We start from the raw sequence: 17,576 nt of genomic DNA on the forward strand, positions 1-17,576 counted from the left end.
ATGACCATCAAAAAGGTCAATAAAACTTTATTTTACAGCACAGTTTATTTCTTTAATTACAGTCCTCATGTAATGCGCCTCTCTTTCCAAACAGCAATTCCCTTTGACCTCCAACGCCATTCCATCAAGCCATAAATGACCATCACAAATGTAAATAAAGTGACTTTATGATACAATGCAGTGTATTTCTTTCATTACAATACAATAGCACATTTATTAGACATACAATAAGGTATGTTGTGTGTAGTTTTAAGGCTTATTTAGTCGTAAAGTATATTTTATGGAAACCCGGGAACGGATTATTCCCATTTTAATTGTTTCCTATGGAATTACTTTTTTGAGATACACACTTTTCGCCTTACACACTCTGTCTGGGAACCAATTAAGTTCGTAAGTTGAGGTCTCACTGTATACAAATAAGTTTCCCAACCTCAAAGGCTGCTTATTAGCATCATAGTTGTGTTAAGTTCATACTGTCTACTTATTATCTAATTTGCAACAGATTGTTTCCTTACAGCCAGTGGCGTTTTTAGGTGTTCAATTACCTTCCATGTTTCATGTGTGAGATTTTTCGCTCGACTCAGACTCAAAAAGAAGTGGAACTCAAAATCCAGATTAAGTCAATGTCAGGGGGAATGAGCGCTGAAAGTGGATGTAAAGGAATACATTGTGCACCATGGTTAAATCCCCTGGTAATACATAGGACCTGTGTATTATTCTGCACTTTTCGGTACTCATACAATTCACAACAGATAACTTAATGGAGGGGAATTTTCAGCAAAAAGCAAAAGCTTTTGATCAGTAAAAGCTTTACGATGATCCATTACTGGTGCTTTGGCAATAGATAAGTGCATCACTGATGATGTCAATTCTTATCCCACCAAAATAATCCCCCTATAACAAGTTTGTCAAACTCATTTTTGTCACGGGTCACTTAAGAATGACGCCTTCCCTTGGAACAGTGAAACAAAAAAAATGTTTAATCAAACTATGATTGGCTAGTCACGAGCCAATCATAGTTTGCGAAAACTGTTCTGATTACAAGACACTAGTGACTGGCCAGAGCTTGTACACTGTATATGTAGCAAGATGCATAGGAAAATACTGTATATTGTGTTGATTTAACAGCAGGTTTGTCAACCCACAATGGCTGAAGGAGGAGAAGAAATTGATTTAGTTGGAGATTTGCTGTTAAAACCATTTTCAAGACAGACTTTTCATGAAAAAAATGGACATCTTTATGAAAGGTCGGTCAGTTACGACCTGGTTTTTGACCCTCGAGTGGACTTATTGTAAACCAAACCGCAGTTTTTTCAGTCTGGATTGATTCAGACATAGCACTACTGAAGGCCTAGCGATGAAATCCACGGCCCGCCACTGCAATACAATACATCCTAGTTTATTTACAGCATGCTTCACAAAATAGATAACATCCACACACCCATTTTCCGAAACGCTTTATTACAAGTGACAAGCTGGAATGATGTGCATGAAAGCCCATTGCCTACATGTTAAGTTTCAGAAATCATAAATCGGGAGATTTTCGTCCTCGCTACTCTGTGGTGCATGTTAAAATAATTTGCACGTTACCAAAGCGTAAATGAGAAGTAAATAGTACAAAAATGCTTTCATTGTTTATTTATACATTCAACTAGTATAAAAAAGTATTGTTTTTTTTTTAATTTTCATTTGTCTCACCTTACAAATGAACTGTCTGTATTCTATAAATGTTCTCTTTATAAAGTGAATATTGTGAGTATTGTGGTCAAAATCGGGAGTCGCCAGACCAAATCGTGAGATTTAACATGTTTCTCTCGATTGTCATTAGCGGCGAATTTTATTTTGCAAGAATCGGTAAAGCGGAAGCTTGTGTTGTTCCACTTCCGCTTTCCTTGATAGCGGAGTTTCTGTCAGCCGCCTGACAGGTCATCAATACTTGTACAGCGGGTGGCGAGCGCACTTGCAGAAACGTCCCTCATGCAGGTGATCACATGCGTTCTGTTACGGAGAACGCGATGTGCATTAATTGCACGCGTTTTAGTCACAGCGTAACGGCGTCAACTTTGACGAACGCAGCGGTCCCGATTCTGGACACCCGAGTGGCGGCTTTGCCTACCTGCTGTTGGGACTTGACCTAACGGGACCGCCCTGCCCAAGAACGGAGTGGAGCCGCAGCATGCGAGGGGCCCGGGAGGAGGATTGCGTCTCGCTTGTGCCCGCGGACTGAACGTTCTACCATGGAGGACAAGTTTAGTAGACTCATCTTCATCCCCATTGCGGCCGTGCTCTGTTTCTTGATAGGCTACCAGTACGTGTGCCCAGCGGAGAGCAAAACCTGCTACTTCCGACGTGAAGATAGCGTCCTTTTCGAGCAGTATTCATCCTTTAGACCGGACCAGCAGCTGGACGAGGACTTCTCCGAGAAGACCGCGTTCACACTTAACTTCACGGAGCGGGACCTGGACAGACACGTGGACTTTGACATCCGAGGAGATGACGTGATGGTGTTCCTGCACATCCAAAAGACCGGAGGAACCACGTTCGGTCGCCACCTGGTGAAGAACATTCAACTGGAGCAGCCTTGCGAATGCACTCCCGGTCAGAGAAAATGTACCTGCCATCGGCCCGGCAAAAGCGAGTCGTGGCTCTTTTCTCGCTTCTCAACCGGCTGGAGTTGCGGTTTACACGCCGACTGGACCGAGCTCACGAGCTGCGTTCCTGTGGTGATGAACAAGCGTGACAAAAAGAGTTCCCAAAAGAGGAAAAGGTGAGGCATACAATTCAACTCTGGTAAAGTGCTATATCTCTTCAATTGCATTCTGTGTATAGAGTTTTTTCTCCTGTTTCTATTTATAATTATATCTATGGTTTTATTTATTTAAGATGACCCCGCGGGTGCGCTTTATTTATAAAGTAATATTGATTGTCTCACAACTGCTGTCAGCAGCCACGACTCCATTTCACCCCGTTGAGTAAATACGTAGTTCGTAAACCCAGCCTCAGAGCCCAAGACAAACTTCAGGTGGCGCCACTTTGAATTGTTTTAATTGAGTGAATTCTAATGTTTGGGACAATAAGGCCACTTTTTATGAAGGGGAAATTTTGTTGCAGACAATCCAGTTAAATGTCATTAAAAATGTTAGAATACTCAATTCTCAAAGGAACCAAGTGACCACAGATCAGGTAAAACCGACACAATACTGCTTGTGCTTACTGTTAACAGACACTTAAAGGACAACCGACGTCTCCGGACAAGTTGTGTCCATAATTTGTAAAATGGCTTCAAATGACTTCTACTGAGCGTATTTTACAAAGATTCCATCGCATATATTTTACGTTTTAAGATGCTAAATATTCCGGAAGTCTTGTTTTTGAGTTGATGACGAGTCCGTACGTTACGTCACTGAAGGAACGCCCCTGACCGAAAATAAGGACACATTGTAGCAGTCCTTCCTTGTTGTTTAACAAATTAAAGCTTTAAAGGACAACCGACGTCACGTTTTTGTTTCTTAACTGACATCAGAAAAACATTTTATATCTAAAATACCCAAAACACGCAATATGATATTTTTATTCAAATGCAAAACACCAATAAAAATGATGTAAAGTGTCCAAAATGCGAATTGGGCATTTTCAGAAAGTCCCGCCCCCAGTTCGTGACATCACACCAAGACATCTTGCATTGCTGGAGAATAAAAACAATGTCTTCAGATTCGGATAATATGCTTTCTTGTTCCACATCCAGTTATGAATATGATTCAAATAGTTCTGAAGAGGAAAGCATACATGTTTGCAATCGATTAAATAATTTATTCCGTGTCATTTTGAGGCAAACGGGCGGGGGGGAATGTCTCACCCAAAAAGAGGCAAGAAAATTGCCACCGAGCTGTGAGGAATGAATCAGCCCGTTTCCACAGGCTGATAAATTCCTTCCATGGAGCTTGGACTCCCTCTGCTGGCGGCTTTTGGATGTAACACAAGGTTTAAAAAAACAGTACAGCAAAATAGGTTGACGTGGTGGAAAGACGCTACAATGCGTCTTTTTTTACGGTCAGGAGGCGGTCCTTTTCTGACGTCACGTGAGGACTCGTCACCAACTCAAAAACAAGACTTTCTGAATGTTCAGCACGAGTCTTAAAACGTATAAAATAGCTATATGAATCTAATTAAAATATGCCCAGTAGAAGTCATTTGAAGCCGTTTTACAAATTATGGACACAACTTGTCCGGAGACGTCGGTTGTCCTTTAACAACAGCTGAAGCTGGATCAAAACGTTAACATGGACAAAAATCAAATGCTGCCCCCTTGTGGAAGGTAAAAAACATTGCCAGAGTTCTGGTCAGCGCTTTTTCAGGAGCCTCATCAAGAAAAAACAAGACCGGAACAGCCCGACCTCATACAGTGAGACCTCAACTTACGAACTTAATTGGTTCCCAGACAGAGTGTGTAAGGCGAAAAGTGTGTATCTCAAAAAAAAATCCCATAAGAAACCATTAAAATGGGAATAATCTGTTCCCGGGTTTCCATAAAATATACTTTTCAACTAAATAAGCCTCAGAACTACACACAATGAAATGAAAGAAATACACTGCATTGTATCATAAAGTCACTTTATTTACATTTGTGATGGTCATTAATGGCTTGATGGAATGGCGTTGGAGGTCGAAGGTCAAAGGGAATTGCTGTTTGGATAGAGAGGCACATTACATGAGGACTGTAATTAAAGAAATAAACTGTGCTGTAAAATAAAGTTTACTTTTTTGATGGTCGTTGATGGAGGAGAGTCACCTTCCATAAGGACTGTTGGTAACTTAACCTCTGGTGCTGTTCGGTCGTGTGCTTCCGCCGAAGATCACTCCGCCAGCCGTGGTGGGTGTGTATTATGAAAATAGTGCTTATTATAAGGTTGAATTTTCATAAATTTGACGTTCGTAAGACGAAAAGTATGTAAGATAAGGTGTTTGTAAGTTGAGGTCTCACTGTATTTTCAATTCCTGAATAGATGTGATCATTACTTGCAAATGTTCTCTCTACTGGCACATCAAAATGGATAGATACCAAGCAGTTTAAGATGCACTGCTGACACATTTGCCACATTTTAAATTATTTGGCCAATCACCCCCAAGCCTCCAAGCGCATCCGTAGGTCAGTTTCAATTTACTGTAATTACAGAAGCCAGAGTGTTAAGCCTCACCAAGTAAATCACTTAAGCGGGGTCGGGTGCTCTGAGGTGCGCCTGTCTGCGTGTTAAAGGTTCCAGAAAGCAAATCTCCATATGTTCCTCAGAGCGTTAAAGAGGGTCGACAAAGGAGGTCAAGGCTTTCAAGAACATTTCCTTTCAAGAGTCCATTAACCAACTTTCAAACAGCCATCGGATTGAATTTGAAGCTCTTTGAATCAAATCAGAATCAATTCCGTCAGTGGATAACTGTCAATTTGACATAATGGACTCGAGAAAATCAGCACTCGTTTGTGCTGGAGATGTGAGCTTTTTATATGGCGGTTGTCTCATGAAACACCCCTAATTTTAACTCATTCACTGCCAGACATGCAAAAATATGTCCACTCCAGTGCCAGGGTTTTTGTCATTGTTACTCGAATTCCAGGACCTACGGAATATAGAGTTTTAGGACTACATAAACATTCAATACAGCATTAGTAACCTTAGACTCTCTTCTTTCCAGGTGAGTGAACGCTGGCGCGTGTGGCTGCCGCTACTCACCCAAAGAAAAATTATCCTGTGACTGTGAAGTGATCTTGAGAGTTTTGAAAGGCACTTATAAATTATTATTATTATTATTATTATTATTATTATTATTATTATTATTATTATTATTATTATTATTTCATCAGAAAAAAAGAGTGAATTCCTAAATGATATGGGTCTGGAGTTATCTGAGCTTGAAATTAGGTCAGCTGTCCAAAATACAATGCAATAGTGGTTCATATAGCGCTTTAACAACAGCTGAAGCTGGAACAAAGCGCTAACATGGAAAAAGGGGAAATGCTGCACCCTTGTGGAAGGGAAAAAACATTGCCAAAGGTCTGACCAACGCTTTATCGAACACCCAAGCATGAAAAAACAAAACACGAACAAATTTGAGAATGGCGCTCCACGTCAAGCTTTTCAATTCCGGAATAAATTTGTGAATGGCAGTGAATGGACAGCTACCCTCACTTCAAGCTCATATAACTCCAGAGCCATATAACTTAGGAATTAACTCTTTTTTCAGACAAAAAAAGAGAGTCTAAGGTTTCTTATGCTGCTTCGAATGTTTATATAGTACTAAAACTCAATATTCTGTGGGTACTGGAATTTGAGTGACAATGACAAAAATCCTAGCACTGGAGTGTACATATTTTTCCACATCATCTGGCAGTGAATGGGTTAATATATAATCATTTGATTTATCTCAATCTCACAATCTCTGTTGTAGTTTATCCGAAAGGATTTTGATGGGGTTGAGCTCAAGGATCTTAAGTGCTTTCCGCATTTACACAGCTTAAGATTTGTGAAGCAGAGAGCAGCACGGTAGACAGCTTCGCATGTTATCAGGTTACAGGTTATCATGATTGTTCCAAATTTTACAATGAATTCATGTTTTGAATGTTGTTCCAATAAAAGGGATTCTTTTAGTGAGTGGAAACATACTGCTATTTGCCATCAACATGCTCAAGATAACATCTTTTCTGTGTTTTATCTTTTGAAACATATACAGTGAGACCTCAACTTACGAACTTAATTGGTTCCCAGACAGAGTGTGTTAGGCGAAAAGCATGTATCTAAATTAAAAAAAAATCCCATAGGAAACCATTAAAATGGGAATAATCCATTCCCGGGTTTCCATAAAATATACTTTTCAACTAAATAAGCCTTAAAACTACACTAAACATACCGTATTTTATGTATAATAAATGTGCTATTGTATTGTAATGAAAGAAATACACTGCATTGTATCATAAAGTCACTTTATTTACATTTGTGATGGTCATTGATGGCTTGATGGAATGGCGTTGGAGGTCGAAGGTCAAAGGGAATTGCTGTTTGGAAAGAGAGGCACATTCCATAAGGACTGTTGGTAATTTAACCTCTGGTGCTGCTCGGCTGTGTGTTTCCGCCGAAGATCACTCCGCCAGCCGTGGTGGGTGTGTATTATGAAAATAGTGCTTATTATAAGGTTTAATTTTCAGAAATTTGACGTTTGTAAGATGAAAAGTTTGTAAGTTAAGGTGTTTGTAAGTTGAGGTCTCACTGTATTCTTACGGCATCGGAAAGAGTTGACAGCAAATGTTGTGATGAGTCACTTTTAGTGGGTAGATAGGTGTACATTACCTGACACCATAGGTTTATTTTAGTCACTTCTGAGACGTCCTACAGCTGCATTGTTCAAGTGCACGTCTCTTCACAATAACTCGTTTGTCCAGTGAAGCCTGGATGTATTCCAACTGGATTTGCGATGGTCTTTTTCGCTTCACACAGTTGCCCTTCTTTTCCTTTGGGCTTTTCCCTTCAGGGGTCGCCGCCACAGCGAATCAGTGTCCTATATCTTCAGAGGTTGGATACGCATGTTTGTTTTCGCCAAGCTTTTACGTCGGATGCCCTTCGTGACACAACCCTCTGTATATATCCGGGCTTGGGACCGGCACGATATGATGCTGGCTTGTGTCCCCTTGTGGCTACAGGACAAGCAACTCTATGAATATTTGATGAACACAAAAACTTTGGCCGTAAATGTTGAGTAGAATCGAGCATGCGTGAATGTTTTTTTTAAGCGTTAAATCGCACATTAAATATACACCACTAACCTTGTGACACCGAGCCATGTCTTGAGTTGTTTTGAGAAATGTACGATATTCAAAGGATCTTGGTAATCTCCACACTCCTTAGAAGGATTAGGGGCACTCAAAGTCTGATTTTATTTTACAAGGGAGGAAGAAGGGTGAGATTAATACACAAATCCAGTCCATTAGATTGAAGTTCAGTATATATATATAGATATATCTATATATACAGTGAGACCTCAATTTACAAACACCTTATCTTACAAACTTTTCGTCTTACAAACGTCTAATTTATGAAAATTAAACCTTATAATAAGCACTGTTTTCATAATACACACCCACCACGGCTGGCGGAGTGATCTTCGGCGGAAACACACAGCCGAGCAGCACCAGAGGTTAAGTTACCAACAGTCCTTATGGAAGGTGACTCTCCTTCCATAAGCCATCAACGACCATCAAAAAGGTAAATAACATTTTATTTTACAGCACAGTTTATTTCTTTAATTACAGTCCTCATGTAATACGCCTCTCTTTCCAAACAGCAATTCCCTTTGACCTTCGACCTCCAACACCATTCCATCAAGCCATAAATGACCATCACAAATGTAAATAAAGTGACTTTATGATACAATGCAGTGTATTTCTTTCATTACAATACAACAGCACATTTATTATACATAGAATAAGGTATGTTGTGTGTAGTTTTAAGGCTTATTTAGTTGAAAAGTATATTTTATGGAAACCCGGGCACGGATTATTCCCATTTTAATGGTTTCCTATGAGAAATTATTTTTTGAGATACACACTTTTCGCCTTACACACTCTGTCTGGGAACCAATTAAGTTCGCAAGTTGAGGTCTCACTGTACAAATAACTAAACTACATACATATATAGACTAACTGATTGGAATAAGTAGAAATGAAATAATATTGTATGTTTTTAGGATGTGTATATAACTAGTTCTAACATCAACGACCATCACAAAGTTAAATAAAACGACTGTATTATATAGTATACATAAAATCAGGTATATTTTGTGTAGTTTAAAGGCTTATTTAGTAGAAAATTATGTTTTATGTGGACCTGGGAACAAATTATTCACATTTTAATGGTTTCTTATGGGAAATAATGTTTGGAAGACACACTTTTTGCCTTACACACACTTTCTGGGAACCAATTAAGTTCGTAAGCTGAGGTCTCACTGTACAAATAACTAAACTACATACATATATAGACTAACTGATTGGAATAAGTAGAAATGAAATAATATTGTATGTTTTTAGGATGTGTATATAACTAGTTCTAACATCAACGACCATCACAAAGTTAAATAAAACGACTGTATTATATAGTATACATAAAATCAGGTATATTTTGTGTAGTTTAAAGGCTTATTTGGTAGAAAATTATGTTTTATGGGGACCTGGGAACAAATTATTTACATTTTAATGGTTTCTTATGGGAAATAATGTTTGGAAGACACACTTTTTGCCTTACACACACTTTCTGGGAACCAATTAAGTTCGTAAGCTGAGGTATCACTGTGTATATAAGATCTTCTATCACACATCATACCTTTGGAAGTAACATACAAATAATAATTGTAATAAACTGGTATGAGTGGCGGTTTAAAGCAGCTGCAGCACAAAATGCACCTCATTCCAGTAGCCCTTCAGAAATTCCTTTATTCGCGTAGGCTAGGCTGACCTTTACTGTCTTTAGCCTCCCTATAGTCTTCTTCCTATTGCTGTAGTATAAACATGAAGGACATCGAGCCAGAGACCTCATAGGGATGCAAGATTAAGAAATGAAGAGATGAGATGAGATAACCTTTATTCGTCTCATATTGGAGAAATTCCTATTTCACAGCAGCGAAGTTATGAAAGGAAGAGAAAAGGAAAAAGAATTAATAGAAAAACTAAATATAGAAGCTGCTGTAAAGACAGCCACTATCGCGGTGCCATCTTGAAGTCCAAACAACAATGAAAAAAACAAAATGACAAATAATATGACAACACAAAAGACATAGGTATTCAATCATAAACACTTTTCTGAACCCTCTTTGTGGGGGACACCCTGAACCAATTGCCAATTGCAAGGGACACAGAAACAAAAAAAACTTTATGTCACATTTCCTTTTATCTTCTGATCAGCCTCAATAATGTAATGAATATAAACTGAAAATAGGGCTTTCTCAGTCATTTTTAGATGAGACTAAAGTAGCATAGTCAACCCTATGCTCAGAAGTGAATTTCTTACCAAAAGAAATGTCCGCAATAACCAAACGAAAAGTGATTGTGTGAAGTTGAAGGGCAGCCTGAACATCTGTATGGCGACATATGTATTCCATTGAAATTCATTTTGAAATTACATCACAATATGATTTTGATATAAACTTACCAGTGATGTGTTTGGCCCATATACAGGTTGCTTTGACTGTGTTTTTCAATCAAAACAGTTTAATCAGAATACTGTGTTCATTGCTGAATACTGACTAGACGGTGCAAATTGAGAGTTGACCGGGTTGCTAAGCAACACACAGTCCAAGTGTCATCAATGTGTGGAAATGCTCCTCACAGGTGAAGAAAAAAGTCTGGTGGGACGGATACATTTTTTTTAACCAATTTAGGTGACATAACGTAGCCGGTCAGGCGTCATTGTAATGTAGCAGGGACACATATACTGTATAATGGCCGTTGGGCAGGCGTGAAGCGTATGGGGCAGGTGTGCCCGTAGCCTTGGCCTATCAGCCAAGTCGCTCCTTGTCACTGGCTGTGTAATGACTCAAAATGTGCAACATGATGTTTTTACTTCGAGAGACGCTCGTCCTACAGACTCCAGAACATGATAGTCAAAAGACTCTTAAAGGACAACCGACACCATTTTCTTGTTTCTTAACTGACACCAGAAAAACGTTTTATAGCATCTAAAATAACCCAAAACACACAGGCTGATATTTTTAGTCAAATTGTGATTGACAACGTTGTCAGACAAGTGCGTTTACTCGCAACGAAATGGTGGACATTTGGAACACATCTTGGGAAAGCCATAAATTGACTAAAAAATGACAGATATAGCTGAAACTCTGGTGAATGGTCTTCCATAAACTGAATAATGTGTGGTTGTAATTTGAAATAAATAGCTCTGTAATCAAAGCCACAATTGAAATTTTCATGGGTATAAATCAGTATGTATTGTATTGTATTGTATTGTATTGTATTGTATTGTATTGCATTGTATTGCATTGGATTACAATTTTCGTGGGTAAGCAACAACAATGGAAACTGGAACAAAGCGCTTACTTAACATGGACAGCTATCATATACAGGAAATAAAGCAGTCACATAGATTGTAAAAAGCACCAGGGAGTGAAACCAAGATCAGGTCCGAATCATGCTGAGTCGAATGCAAAAGACTACTAGTGAATTTTGAGATGGGTTTTAAAGATGGGCAGCAAGGCGGCTTGCCGAATATTCAGTGGCAGGACATTCAAGAGAGTAGGACCAGCAACGGAAAAGGCTTGATCTTCTCTGACCCTCTGTTTAGTTTTTGGCACATCTAATAATATCTGGTCAGCAGACCTGAGGCGTCGTGAAGGTGTGTAGGGGTGGATGTGCTCGGAGAGGCCATTTAAAGATTTAAAAACAAATAATAAGATCTCGAAAAGAACTTAAAGTTAAATGATAAAGAGTAGGACTTATATGTAGGACTTATATGCTCCCTCTTACGAGTACCAGTTAAGAGGTGAGTAGCAGCCTTCTGGACCAGCTGGAGACGCTTCATGGAGTATTGATTGACTGACACCACAGTAAAACGCATGACAGTAACCGAACCGAGATGTGACAAAGGCATGAATTACTGCTTCAAGGTGCTCATGACAAAGGAGAGGTTTACAGGCATCGCACCATTTCTGATTCAAGCACAAGGGAGAATATACCCTTTAATGTGTGTGAAAATCAAACACACACCTTGTTTTTTTTCTCCAATTGGTGCAGTTGTCTTTGTCGTGACTGCAGTCCCTCATGTAGGCACCTAGTTTCAAAAAGCATCACACTCATCTTATACATGTACATGCCCAGACAGCACCTCTCCACTCCTGGAAATGTCGCCTTTTTCGCGATTCCATCTAGTCCAAAATAGCACCTTGTACATGACAAGAACGAAAAGTGTCATTCCCTTCATTCTGCATCCCCGCGTTGGATTCCCAAGTGGAAAGAGGGCTATTCACTGAAAGAGTGTCTTTTTGTCTGGTTGTTCCTTAAAGGACAACCGACGTCACTTTTTTGTTTCTTAACTGACACCGGAAAAACGTTTTATAGAGTCTAAAATACCCAAAACACGCAGTATGATATTTTTATTCAAATGCAAAACACCAATAAAACTGACTTAAAGTGTCCAAAATCTGCAAAAAATGGAGCTGCGAATTGGGCATTTTCAGTAAGTCCCGCCCCCAGTTCACGCCAAGATGTCTTGCATTGCTGAAAAATCAAAACAATGGCTTCAGATTCGGAGAATATGCTTTCTTGTTACACCTCCAGTTACGAATATGATTCAAATAGTTCTGAAGAGGAAAGCATACATGTTTGCAATCGATTAAAGAATTTATTCCGTGCCATTTTGAGGCAACATTAAGGAGAAATGGATCACCAGAAAAGAGGCACAAAATGGCGACCTCCTGTGGCCACCTCCGTTTCCACAGGCTGATAAATTCCTTATATGGAGCTTGGACACCCTCTTCTGGCGGCTTCTGGGTGCAACACAAGGTTTTCAGACCACACAATACAGCAAAATGCATTGACGTGACGGAAGGACTGCTATAATGTGTCTTTTTTTCGGTGTGGGGAGTTCCTTTAGTGACGTCACATACGGACTCGACACCAACTCAAAAACAAGACTTGCTGATTATTCAGCGCGAGTCTTAAAACGTAAAATATAGCTATATGCGGTGGAATCTTTTTAAAATACGCTCAGTACAAGTCATTTGAAGCCGTTTTACAAATTATGGACACAACTTGTCCGGAGACGTCGGTTGTCCTTTAAATTATCCTGTGGGCCTGATCAAACCTCCTTGGGGGCTGGTTCCGGCCCGCGGGCCATATGTTTGACACCACTGGTATACCGTATAGCGCTTTAACAACAGCTGTAGCTGTAATGAACTGCTTAACATGGACAACTATCATATACAGGAAATAAAGCAGTCACAAAGATAGTAGAAAGCCCCAGGGAACAAAACTACACATTACATACTACAAAAAACAGGGAGTAAGCTTGAACTGACTGTCAATCAACAGCATGAATCATCTTTTTGAATATTTTTTAATCTTTAGATGAAAAAAAAGTGTACATTCTATATTTTGCGTGCTGCTTTATTTATTTTTTATTTTGGGATGTCAATGAGGATTTGTACCTGTGAAAGGAAGCGCATCATGTGCTGTAAAGGGACTCCTTAAGCTTTCAAAGAGCCATTTTTTTCCTCACAAAGTCTCAGAATCTGAAGTACTTTGCTTTTCTGAACACTCACAAGAGTTAGTCTACAGGATGTTATGAAAAAAAGAAAAAAAAAACGTGCATTTGGTTTCTCCCGCTGATAACCAGAAGGTCATTTCATCTTTGTGTACGATTTCTATTTCCTTTTTAAGTATGCTGTTTGGAAAAACATTGAGAGCTGACTTCTTGCTTCACCTGCGCAGCGCTTTGGTAATCACTCAACTCAAGGGAATAATGGAGGCCGAGTTGAAAAACGATCTAGCCTTGTAGAGTTCATCTTTTTCAGAGATGAACTCTGGAGGAGGTAGATTGTGTGATCAGCTGAAGGAAATGACAAACAACCTGCGATGCCTATCCACCTTAATAGAAACACAATTTTTTGACATGGCGTTCGTTCATCTTTGACGCCTTCATGCACTCACATGTTTCACTCCTTAACTGCGGACATTTGAAATACGGTTTCCCATCTCCGTGAATATCATGTTTACAGCAACTTCTATTGCCTTTCGGCATTACCCCGGACTAGTAACTAGACAAGAACACAGTAGACAATTGAAAATACTGTATAACAAAGTCAATTTGATCAGTATGTATATGTTGGTGATGAAATATGACCGTGGAAGGCATATACAGTGATACCTTGGCTTACAAACTTAATTGGTTCCCAGACAGAGTGTGTAAGGCGAATAATGTGTATCCCAAAAAGTAATTTCCCATAGGAAACCATTAAAATGAGATTAATCCGTTACCAGGTCCCCATAACATCATTTCCTACTTTCTAATTTTCTAAGCCTTAAAACCACACAAAATATACCTTATTTTATGTATAATAAATGTGTAATATTATAACTATATTATTTATTACTATACTATTTATTATACTGTACTGTATAATAAAGTTGTTTTATTTACCTTTGTGAGGGTCGTTGATGGCTTGATGGAATGGAGTGGCCGTTTTCCTCAGCATTAAACACTTGATGAGGAACATAACCTTCTTTCACCATCTTGAGGAATGATCCCTTGCAGGTGCTTTCTCTGTGATAATTTTATCTAGTTCCTCATCAATTGTGTTCTATTTAGCTGGGTTGATAGCTTTTTGCATCAAATGTACAGATCAGTCAGTCATATTTTCAATTTACGAATGAAAATTGAAGGACTGTGTTGTGTCTGTGTACGCTCTCAGTCGTACAGGAGTGGTCCATCCACCCAAGGAATTTGTCTCCGGTAGAACACGCTGCACTAGTATCATCATGAAAAAAATTGCAAAGAGGAAGTATACCGTTAGATTTGGGTTACTGTTTAGATAGTTAATGGCTTGTGGGAAGAAGCTATTTAAATGTCTGCCGGATTTAGTGCGCACGGATCAGGTGAGGGGAGTAGGTGGAAAAGGTGGTGGGCAGGGTGCGGAGGGTCCAGTAAGATTTTCCGTTCCCCTATTTCGATTCTTGCAGTTTGCAAGTCCTCAAGAGTAGCAAGGGCGGTACTAATGTCCTTTGACGTCGGATTTTGTCCATATGCACATCGAAAGTCAACTAAGTCTTTTTCAAACCAATACCGGGGCTTATCACAGGAACTAAAATCATATAAAAAATGATGGAGCACAAACAATCGTGACAACCTGTTGCCTGGAAGCTCATCTTTTTTGCCTTTCTGTTTTCCCTGCAGGAATTTCTACTATATCACCATGCTCCGAGACCCAGTATCACGCTTCCTCAGTGAATGGAAACATGTCCAGCGGGGCGCCACCTGGAAAACCGCCCTGCACATGTGCGACGGCCGCCCACCCACTCAGGATGAACTTCCGGCCTGCTACAGCGGCGAGGACTGGACCGGCGTGACCCTGGCGGACTTCATGAATTGTCCCTCCAACCTCGCCAACAACCGCCAGGTGCGCATGTTGGCCGACCTCAGCCTGGTCGGCTGCTACAACATGTCATCCATGAGCGAATTGGAACGAGGCCGGGTACTCCTCGCCAGCGCCAAGGCCAACCTGCGTAACATGGCCTTCTACGGTCTGACCGAGTACCAGCGAAAGACGCAACACTTATTCGAGCACACTTTCAACCTGCGTTTCATTCGCCCCTTCACGCAAATCAATAGCACGCGCGCTAGCAGCGTGGGAATCAACAAGAAAGTGCAATGGCGCATCGAGGGGCTGAACGCCCTCGACGTGGAACTCTATGAGTACGCCAAGGAGCTTTTTCTACAGCGCTACCAGTACAAGCGGCAAAAGCAGCATCAAGAGGAGCGTCTCCGGCGGCGACAGGAGAAGCAGCGTCTCCACAGGACCTATCTGGCGCAGTTGTTGAGATTAGGAGGCACCGAGGAAGAGGGGCTCGCCACCGCGGACGACTATAACAACCAGGTGGTGCAATGGTGAGGAGGAAACCGTAGAGACCAAGATGACTCTTGTTCTCCTCTCCCCACTTTGATGTCAATCGGCCAAATTCCGTCCTCTCGGCATTTGTTGGCTGGCCAAAAGGTGTCTTAATATTTATGATGGATGTGTTTGTAATATTTTGTATGCGTTGTTTCTCATGGTTGTTTTTAGCTCTTCTAATGTAAAAGACATTTAACTTTAACTCATTCACTGCCAGTTTGGGGGCGAAGCAGAGGACTACTCCCTGTGGCTACACTGATTACTTCTATTGTCCTACCTGAGTATGGGGTCTACGACGGGCCTGATTGCCCCATTTGCTCTGGTATCACCTCATCAGCATAACTAAGCATATGTTGCCTAAGATGTCAGTTGTAGGAAGGGTCCAAAATGAACCTCACCCCACCATGGCGATTTAGTAAAGGGTTTTGCTGTTTTATGAAAATAGCTTCTTTTACTCCCCTTTCAAACCATCTACTTTCTTTCACTAATATTTTAACCTCATTGTCATCAAATGAGCCTCTTGGATAAGAAGCGGAACGTCCAACACCTTCAAAGAAGTACAAGAAACCTTCTCATCTTAGACTCTCTACTTTCATCAGAAAAAAAGAGTTAATTCCTAAATTACATGGCTCTGGAGTTATATGAGCTTGAAATGAGGGTGGCTGTTCAAAATACAATGCAAGACATACATGTTGGTTTATATAGCGCTTTAACAACAGCTGAAGCTGGAACAAAGCGCTAAAATGGACAAAAAAGGAAATGCTGCCCCCTTGTGGAAAGGAACAAACATTGCCAGAGGCCATGGCCAGCGCTTTATCGGCACCCGAGCAAGAAAAAAAACACAACCCGAACCAATTTTGGAATGGCGCTCTATGTCATATTTTCAATTCCAGAATAAATTCATGAATGGCAGTGAAAGAGTTAATGAGCAATGCCAAATGTTGTAGACATTTGGCGAGAGGTGTATGTCTGGAAAAGACGGTGAAGCAATTTTCGAAAATTTGTAAAACTACAAATAGGTTTTCAGGATTTTCTGTGTAATGTTCTCGTACTAAGTTCACCGTTAACTTATTGTGCTTTAATTGTGGCTGGGTCAGAATATGAAATCACAATCTCGGCTGTCATCTCTCTTGACTCCTTATTGAACCTCCACACATGAGACGCAATGAAGGATGTTGCTTTGCGAAAATTCTGTGAATAAAAATATAGGGCATCCTCTGCTATCAATTAGTACTTGAGCATCTTTTTTCCTGACCTGTGGTTTCTGTTATCCATGTATAAAAACACACGGCCAAACATGTAAATTGCTCCGTAGCTGCAAGATGATTGCAATGGTTTCATTGAAAGCACTACATTGGGAATACAAATGAATTGGTATTACATTGAACGATACATGCAGGTGCATGTGCCAAACGATCGATCGATCGATCGATCGCTCTATCGAGAGATAGAGAAAATTGAGAACATTCACAAGGTTGATTGAAACAGTACCACTCTGCCCTCTAGTGGATAATCTTTGAATTGCACTTCATTAAAAATACAGTAAAGTCTCGTTATATCGGTATTCTCGGGAGTCTGAAAAAATATCGATATAACCGGACTATCGATATATCCGATCCTGCGGCATGTAAATTTTCTCCTTGCGTTCATAGAAATAGTATCGTAATAAGCAGTACTATCGATATAACCGATATCGTTATAATGAGACTTTACTGTATTTTATATTTTAAATTAATTTGTTATATATTGTCAATAGATATCTTGTACAGTATATTATATATTGTTCATAATATATTGTAATATATTGCAAAATATACAAATGATCGCCACTTTTCATATAGTACAATATATTCAAAACTAAATTGTAATATATGCATATATATAGTACAAAATATATGTAGTTTTGCATTCATAAATAACTACGT

General features: G+C 39.8%; 1 protein-coding gene and 1 long non-coding RNA gene across 2 annotated transcripts; one reads left to right on the forward strand and one right to left on the reverse strand.

Moving 5' to 3' along the window:
- The first annotated feature begins 1,418 nt into the window (after window positions 1–1,418).
- On the forward strand, window positions 1,419–17,498 carry LOC148902813 (heparan-sulfate 6-O-sulfotransferase 3-B-like). Its single transcript, XM_088991281.1, has 2 exons — window positions 1,419–2,767; window positions 14,937–17,498. The coding sequence occupies exons 1-2, from the start codon at window positions 2,238–2,240 to the stop codon at window positions 15,649–15,651; spliced, it is 1,245 nt and encodes a 414-aa protein (XP_088847407.1). The 5' UTR covers window positions 1,419–2,237; the 3' UTR covers window positions 15,652–17,498.
- LOC148902814 (uncharacterized) lies at window positions 2,461–7,916 on the reverse strand. Its single transcript, XR_016114350.1, has 4 exons — window positions 7,808–7,916; window positions 7,335–7,695; window positions 2,615–2,718; window positions 2,461–2,552 (listed from the first exon to the last, which is right to left on the reverse strand). It is a non-coding gene; the product is annotated as an uncharacterized LOC148902814 (long non-coding RNA).
- Window positions 17,499–17,576: the final 78 nt, after the last annotated feature.

Source organism: Hippocampus bargibanti, linkage group LG01 (genome assembly GCF_051943395.1).
Source record: "Hippocampus bargibanti isolate YZ-2025 linkage group LG01, ASM5194339v1, whole genome shotgun sequence".
NCBI classification, from domain to species: domain Eukaryota; kingdom Metazoa; phylum Chordata; class Actinopteri; order Syngnathiformes; family Syngnathidae; genus Hippocampus; species Hippocampus bargibanti.